We start from the raw sequence: 8,786 nt of genomic DNA, 5'->3' as shown, positions 1-8,786 counted from the left end.
GGTGTTAGAGCACGAACTATTGCAACTCTTGGAGAATATTGTGTTTGAAGCACCTCAAGGTTCCCAGCACACGGTCCTTCAATTGGTATCAGAGATAGCTGTTCTAAGAAAGACATTTGAAAACTGACTAAAATTATTTTACTTTAAAATAGTTTTAAAAGCTATTTAAAAATACTTTATATTATTTTCAAAAATTTTTGAAAATGTTTATCTAACGCATATTGCAAAGAGTTGAGAGGATTGTCTCTGCAATTAACATTGTGGTCACTTCGCTTGACTTCAAGCTTTGGGGTTTTAATCAGCCTGCGGGGGTATGAGTCCTACCTTTTGGCTATTTAGCAAAACTATTCGGAAGACAAGGTTTCAGCTGCCAACCTTCCAGTTGAAGCTGATCAACAGACGAAGCCCAGCTATGTTGAGATGTTGGATTATTAAAGTGGAGCTTAATCATCTGCAGTATGCCGCCGCTTAACTGCCATATCAGATCAAGTAGATGATCAATGTGGTTCAACATCAGCTAAGTCCAGTTTGAATTAGCCCGACAAGTTTGGCTACACAGAGATCATGTCCAAGGCAACGAGCTGTTTGTCTGGCAAGAAGACTCGAGATAGTTGCAGAACTTCAAGAGTTCAAGACAACCAGTTGTTGATATATTCATTTCTGTTATGCATAAACTGATTGATATTTGATGTTATTTAAAATATGCTATTGTAGTAGAAATTTTCTCTTATAACGGATGATGTACTTAAATTTTTAATAAAAAGGAGATCCATTTGATTAAACAAACATCATGTTAGTCCAACTATGTTTCTATATGATTGAACTGATATCTTCAGATTTCTTGTCTAAACTGCTTGAATGATTAAAGTTACTAAATTTCAGCGTAGATAATTATTTTAAAGAAGAGTTTCAAATATAGTTAGTGAGGGGGAGCTTTCTTTTCTCTCAAACTGAAAAATGTTTTAAACTTGTTTTTAACCCGTTTTTAAATTCAGTTACTGAAGGGGAGCTTTATTTTCCCTCGAACTGAATTTTTTTTTCTTTAATCGTTTTTAAAATTTTTTAATTCTCACAAAGATGGAGAATCAGTTAAATTTTAAAATTTTAAAATTCTTTAAAAATCGCTTTAACTGTTCAAGTTTTGTGATCATCAAAAATGGGGAGATTGTTGGAACATTTCATGTTCGCAATCTTGATTTTGATGATAACAAAACTTGTTATTTTGTTTCTAATGATTTACCTAAGTGTTCAAGAAGCTGGAACTGATCAAGCTTCGAAGTGATCAGTTAAACAAGCCAAAACTGAAGCTAACAGATGCGAACTGAAAGTGCCAGCTGATTGTTCAAACTGAATAAGCTCAACTGATATATTAAAGAACAGTTCAACTGATTGTCCAGCTGATAGGCAGTTCAGCAGAAGAACTTCAAAAGCTCGGCCAGCTGATGAAGTGCTCAACTGATAAAGAGCCCAGCTGACCAGTTCAACTGAAAGAATGAAATCAGTTTAACTGACGAGTCAAATGATTTCACCAGCCCAACTGAATATCAGTCTAGATGAATAGTTAGGTGCATCGGTTAGGATTCAATCAGTTGCAGATCAAGACAAGCTTACCTAAGGGGATTCCTGGTACGCACAACGATACAAAACCTAATGTACTATCAAAGTACAATAATGGATATTGCATCAAATCTTAAAAACAAAATGTTCCAGCATAGATGTCAGAAAGTCGAGACATGAATCTCGAGGAACGCATTCAAGCTGCAACAGATACAATTATTGAGTCTCACTGTACGATCAGTTTTCCCCCTATAAATAAAAGATCAGTGAAGACCAATAACAAAAGAGAGGTAAAAGAAGAAAAGTGTGTGGAAAAACAGAGATGGCACGCATAATGCTTATCAGCTTTGAAGAAGGAATCAGCCCAGAGGGAACACTTCAACGTGCTATCAGCTTAGTTTTAGAAGCATATTTTCCTCAGTGTGTGAGAACACTTTCAGGTAGTTTTCAGAGATTAGTTCTCACACACACACACACCACCACTCAAATATCGTCTTGCACAAAAACGTAAAACTTGTTTATTTAGTCTTTGACACACAGACGTTAAACAAGTGTTGGCCGGAAGGTGCTGCATTTAGTCTAGTCTAGGAGTTCAGTTAGGCAGTTGGGTAAGTCTTAAGCTGAGTGAGTTTGTACAAGGTGTTGTATAAATCAAAGTCTTCTAGTGGATACTACCCGAGGTGGTAGAAGGGGTGACGTAGGAGCAGTTGAAGTCTCCGAACATCCATAAATATATCTTGTGTATTTCAGACATATTGATTTTTCGCAGATGTTGCGGCCAGGTGTGGCAACACCTAGGGCAACACCTAAAGGATTCACCTGCAGGCAGTGTCTTTCTGTCAACAGTGCATTCAAGGAGGTGTGGTTATCTTCATCATTGGATTTCTCCTCCTCATCAGATTCTTCATCGCTTAAGGAAACATTGTAGCCTTTGTTCTTGCGTAATCTGTTGGCACATTCATTGGCATAGTGACCGAAACCTTGGCACTCTCTACACTGCACCGACTCATACTTCCTTGCATTAGATTGTCCCTTGCTATCATTCCTTGGTTGAAATTGTTGCTTGGCAGGAAACCTTTGTGGCCTTTCAAGGAGTGGAAGACTTGGAGATTTCGATGGTTTTGCATCATTTTTCTTGTCTCGGATTCTTTTCAAGTAATCACCGAATTTCTTTGTGATAAAGTAGATAAAGTCTTCGCAAAGATCAGAATCATTGACTTCTTGGGAAATTTGAAGGAGTTCATTGTATGAGTCATTCGAGGCTTGTAATGCAATTGTCTTCCCCTTGTCGTTCTTTTGCATGTACATGTTCATTTTGAAGGTACGAAGTGAACTAATAAGATCTTCCAAAGGCATTTGAGAAGTGTCCTTAGCCTCATCTATTGCGCGGATTTTTATGTTGAATCTTTCGGGCAGGGAGCGAAGAACCTTGCTAACCAAACGTTCATTGGAGATAGGGTCTCCAAGGCTAAACGCCTCATTAGCAATTTCCCGCAGGCAATGATCATAGTCTAGTATATTTTCAGATTCTTCCATTCTCATCATCTTGAATTTGGAAGTGAGCATCCTCAATCTGGTTCGTCGCACACTTTCAGAACCTTCACAGTGTCTTTGGAGGATATCCCATGCACTTTTAGCAGAAGTACAGTTTGTGATCAAACTGAACATATTCACGTCAACAGACGTAAAGATAGCATTCAAAGCCTTTGAATTGTAGTTCGAACTTTGCACTTCATCAGTAGTCCATTCAGTTTCAGGTTTTGGCAAGCTGTCACCATCTCGGTCTGTCATGCTTGGTTAAGTTCATCCATTGATGACGCGCTGCCATGCCCGTTCATTTATGGATTTTATGTAGTATCTGATTTTGACCTTCCATAGGCTGTAATTGGTACCATCTAGGACTGGTGGTCGAAGTGCTGCGCTTGCAAGTGATGTGTCCATTTGATTTATTTTTTGTCAAACAAAACAAAAACCAGAATCAGCACTTAGTATATCAAGAGTAGGCTCTGATACCACTTGTAAAGATTATTTTGTCCGACAGACGCTCAAAATAATAAAAGTATCATTATATGATGTAAAATAGAGAATTTGTGTTTTATCAGAATTAAATGTTGTTCCAAATGTTACAACATCTCGGACAACATGCAGCGGAATATTATATTTTGTAACATAAATTGACTTTAAATTAATAGATGAACAAGATTAAATATGCACAAGTACAAATACTTGTGCGGTGCCTTATGGCAAAAATTAATCACTAGAAAAACCAATCGTTTACAAAAACTTAACACTAGTGATTATGACAAAAATCAATTTCCTCAACACTTTGAGAAAATAAAGCTTTCTAAAAACAACCAACAATATTAAAACATGAATAAGAAAGCAAAAAACGAGATCCCTAAAAACCATCGCTAATATTTGCGACGGTTTTAGTAAAACCGCCGCCGATGTGGATCGATGACGGTTTTAATTACACCGTCGCTACTAGTGACGGTTTATTCAAACAGTCGCTAATAAAGCGACTGTTTTTTGAAAAACCGTCGTTAATAGCGATGGTTGTTTCAAAAACCGTCGTACATCAATGTCTTAGTCCAATCAAGTCCCGTCCATTTACAAGGATGAGACCAAATTTATCCTCTGATCCGCCCCACCTCAATTCTACAAAATTTCTCTCCCAAGTCCCAAGCCCTTTAGCGACAGAATAGAATTGCGGACTCCCGAAGAAATCGAATTGCTCATCGGCCAGGCAACAATCCAGGTAAGAATCGGCTATACATTTTTTATTTTGTTTTTTATAGCTTCTCTGTGTGTGATTTGTGGTTTCTTGATTGTTTGTTGTTGAGTTGTTGATTGACTATTACTTGTTTATTTGTTTAATAATTATTTTATTCTTGTTTAGGATTATAAATTGAACTATTTCAAAATGGAATATCAATATGCTGCAAAGAAAGGAAAAACATTGATATCCTCTTTCTTTAAGAAGAGAGATCGTCAAGCTAGTGAAGATACTTCAATTTCTACGGTCCTTACAATGCAACATCAATCCAGTGAAATCTTATATTTCCCAATATCCAAATTCCTTCATGTTCCTCTCCTAGAGACGATCATTAGTCTTCGTCTACTTTTATTGAACGAGATCCGGGAAAAAGAAAACAGATATGTGAATATCATGTTAATGTACGAGATGAGATAAGACATTCATATCTAAATATGGGGCCTTATCAACCAGATATGTTGGAGTATCCAGGTACAAAATTTGGAAGCCAGAATCGTCGTTTTCAGAAAAAATGGTTTCAGAAATTTTATTGGTTGGAGTATTCGCCTTCAACAAATAAGGCATATTGTTTCTATTGTTTTCTTTTCCTGAATGATGTTAATTCATCTAATATCTCGGCATTGATCAATGAAGGATTTGACAATTGGAAAAGGGTAAACCAAGGAAAAACATGTGCTTTTCTTGCCCATATTGGTTCTGCAGCTTCTTCACCTCATACTATGTGTGAGAGAAGGGCTGAAAATTTGATGAGGCCCTCACAACATATTGATAAAGTGATGCATGCACAATCTAAAGAGGAAAAAGAGAAAAATCGTCTGCGTTTGAGCATCTCAATTGTAGCTGTTCGTTGGCTAGCACTTCAAGGTTGTGCTTTTAGAGGTAACGATGAATCTCTATCTTCATCTAATCGTGGAAATTTTCTTGAATTGGTGAAGGCTTTTGCAAAAATGAATATAGAAATTTATGAAGTTGTACTTGAGAATGCTCCAAAAAATGCCCAATATATCGCTCCAGAAATTCAGAAAGATATTTTACATATTATGGCCAATAGAGTACGACAGATGGTTCGTGAAGAAGTTGGAGATAAATACTTCTGTATTCTTGTTGAGTTGTGTCAGCAATTGACCGAGAGTGGACGATCAAGTGTTATGTTATGTTGACTAGATTGATTCATCTTGTTTTGACATTACCTGTGTCTACTGCCACTACTGAGCGGGCTTTTTCAGCAATGAAGCATGTGAAGACGGCACTTCGCAATAAAATGGAGGATGACTTTCTTGCCGATTGTTTGACACTCTATATTGAACGAGATTTAGCTAAACATATTGATGTAAATTCTATTATTGATGAATTTTATGTTTTAAAATCTCGTAGGGCACAACTTCGTTGAACGATATAATGTAAATTTTTTTTAATAATATATAACTTATCATATTGACTTCAAGCCCCCCCAACTTTTATTCCTGGATCCGTCCCTGTCTGTAGATGTTCCCAACATTCACGGCAACACTTGATCACCACCCTTCAACCAACTTCGGCTTCGCAAATTTTATTGCTCTGAAAATCTCCACTTTCAAGTATATGTGTATGTTCAATATTGAAGCCGTCTTTCCCATATGCTTGACCTCTTGTTTATAGATGAAGAATCCTATCTCCATAAGGAAACCTAGTATAATAAGGAAAATAAGAGTTTTATTATAAGTAAACTCTATTTAAACATTGATATCATATCTCTTTAAATAAATATCATATCTAGACTACTTTTGAATGATTATATCATTATCTAAAAAAGGCAAAATCACATAAAATATTATACTCAAATAAATCAATAAGGAAAAGATATTGTTAGGGAAATAATTTAAAATCCAAGGACTTATATCAATTAAATTCCGAAATAATATTTCCCTTCACCATGGTTCACACAATACCTCATGATGTCTAGGTCAAGCCATGGTCGATCATATGGCCATTGGAGTGACCAAGACACCAAGAGTAGCGCTACACCCCACGCACGCACAGTTGGGCTCTCGGGTGGAAGCGTGGCGATGTTTCTGGTGTTGCTTGGATTGTGGTTGGCCTAGGGCCCTTAGTCATGGTTCAAATCACACCTTAGGATGTTGGTAAGAGGCTCTGGTTGGTGGTTCAAGCCCCAATGGCCATTAGCCTTGCAAACGACGCAAGGAAGCGCAACAGCTGCTGCTGTAATTTTATTGACAGCAACTTTGTGCTTTGTTTCAGAGGCTCGTTTGAGTCCTTGGTTTGTTTTTAGCCTATGGCCTTGGATTGGACAGTGCCTTATTGAGTTAGGAAGGTCATGTTTTTGGCCGTTCGTGATTTGGTTAAGTTTAGAGGTCGTACGAGAAATTACGGTGCAATGTGCCAAAGTGACTCTCGAAAGAGAGTTCCACGATTTTGGCCTCCATTCACCAAATTTCGAGTTTTACAATTTTTAGGAGTATTATTTCATTATGTTATGCATATTTTGACCATGACTAAACGATGGTTCGGTGTTGGTTCGGGTTGGTACGGAGTCGTGGTTAGAAATCTAGTTGTTGGTCTAGTTGGCCCGTTTTTGGGATCAATGACTAAGTTATTTTCAAGGAAAAATCATCTGCATATTTTTCATGTAAGAATTAGGTCGCAGCGAGCCTGGGAACGATTCAACCCATTCGGTAAAATAATACAGGACATTTAATTATATTACGTGCATAAAAATATAAAAATTTATTTTTGAGATATATGCGATATTGCTTGTGGCCACTTCACACTCATGGGATTGCAGCTTATCATGGGATTATTACTTCATCCGGTGGCTACTGACCGGTTCATGTTCATGTATGGGTACGGATATCCAGTCCAAGGGCTGTGATGATCTCTACCGCCCAGTATACTGTGGTTTAGTCTGATCAGACGATTCAGTTCATGTTATGAGCCACTTGCGTAGAACATATTCTCAACAGAAAATTATGATATGCTATTTCATGACAGGGCTCTATCGAGCAAACATTTCACTTACGATTTTTCAGTTATGCACGTATTTATAATTATTCATGGCACGACTTTTCACGTTACGCTCTATGATATGATATTTTACGTTATGTCAGGTTTTACGATATTTTTACTTGTTATCCACGATATATGCATGCTGAGTCTTTAGACTCACTAGACTTGATTGTTGTAGGTACTGATGAGGTCAGGACCGAGGGCGGGGACCAGTGAGCCATCTTGGGTCGGCAGTAGTAGGAACCCGAGGACCTCATTTTCAGCACTTATTATTTTATTCCAAACTCAGTTTTTATTTTGTTGAAATATTTTAAGTTGTTGTTTTGAATACATTTTACTTCCGCTGCTACTTTGAACATTTAAACTTTTTATCAGTTTATTTTATGAATGAGGCAAGTTATTTACTTTTAAAGAAAAAAAATTAAATAAATCCGCAAATTTTCAAATACGAATTCGCGCCTCGACAATGTTTTTCCGCTGCATCTGTTAAAACGTTGTTATATTTGGTTTTACATTTCCGCTGTAAAACATTAGTCATTTGACTTTGTATCAGACAATGTATATTCAGTATTATGAATAAAAGACTGGTTTCTGAATTTTGTACTTCTGAGGCTTGTTATTTTCGAATGTAAATTTGAGAGCAACGTCGGTGTCGGCCAACCCCATCCCTGGGGCGTGATAGATTTGATCAATTAGATCATCCGTCAATTCAATTTTCACCATAACTGAATTGATATATCACAACTGATTCTCTTTATTTTCAGTTATTCAGTTACATATGATATAAAATGTATCAGCTTTCTTAACGAATGATTATTTCGGGTATTTTTCGCTTGGTTTAAAACCAAATCCGATCTAATTTATCGGTGTTTACATTCTTAGAACATGAGCTATTGCAGCTCTTGGAGAATATTGTGTTTGAAGCACCTCAAGATGCCCAGCACACGGTCCTTCAATATTAATTATATAATAATAAAGAATGCAATATTACTAGTAAAAAATTAACTAATTCAATAAAAAATATAATTTTAAAGTTTTATTATTAATATAAATTACCAAAAAAATAAATTTAGATATAAAAACAAATGACAAAATAAATATATGGTACATAATGAAATAATAAAAAATAAATAAATATGTCAATTAAAGAGTGAAAATAAAGTTTTTGAGATAACGGGGAGTAAACTTTAAATTTTATTTATGATTAGAGATTTTTTTTCTCTAATTTACCCATATTCTTTTATATGGTTAACTTAGTTAATAAATGCATAAAACATATAACAATAACTAAACCAATTAGTATATCTCACATAGAAAGAAAACTGTTTAAAGCCAAGTTCAAAGATTACTGATAAAAAAACAAGTCGAATAAAATAATTTAATTTTCATTTTTAAAAAGGTAAAAATAATTTAATTTTCTGATTTAACTAATTTAATAAAAATGCACACA

General features: G+C 35.9%; 1 protein-coding gene across 1 annotated transcript; it reads left to right on the top strand.

The window, feature by feature from the left end:
- The first annotated feature begins 4,767 nt into the window (after positions 1 to 4,767).
- LOC142544202 (uncharacterized) lies at positions 4,768 to 5,493 on the top strand. Its single transcript, XM_075651264.1, has 2 exons — positions 4,768 to 4,804; positions 4,967 to 5,493. Exons 1-2 carry the CDS (start codon positions 4,768 to 4,770, stop codon positions 5,491 to 5,493), a joined length of 564 nt encoding a protein of 187 aa, XP_075507379.1.
- The last annotated feature ends 3,293 nt before the right edge of the window (positions 5,494 to 8,786 follow it).

This window comes from Primulina tabacum, chromosome 5 (assembly GCF_025594145.1).
Source record: "Primulina tabacum isolate GXHZ01 chromosome 5, ASM2559414v2, whole genome shotgun sequence".
In the NCBI taxonomy this organism is placed as follows: domain Eukaryota; kingdom Viridiplantae; phylum Streptophyta; class Magnoliopsida; order Lamiales; family Gesneriaceae; genus Primulina; species Primulina tabacum.
Note: the sequence above shows the minus strand (reverse complement) of the source record. Positions and strands in the feature narration are given on the sequence as shown.

Excerpts from the sequence above, each read along its gene's own strand:
- LOC142544202 (XM_075651264.1), top strand. The coding sequence starts at position 4,768 with ATGGGGCCTTATCAACCAGATATGTTGGAGTATCCAG. Across the intron at positions 4,805-4,966 it reads AGATATGTTGGAGTATCCAG|GATTTGACAATTGGAAAAGG; the intron begins GTACAAAATTTG and ends TGATCAATGAAG.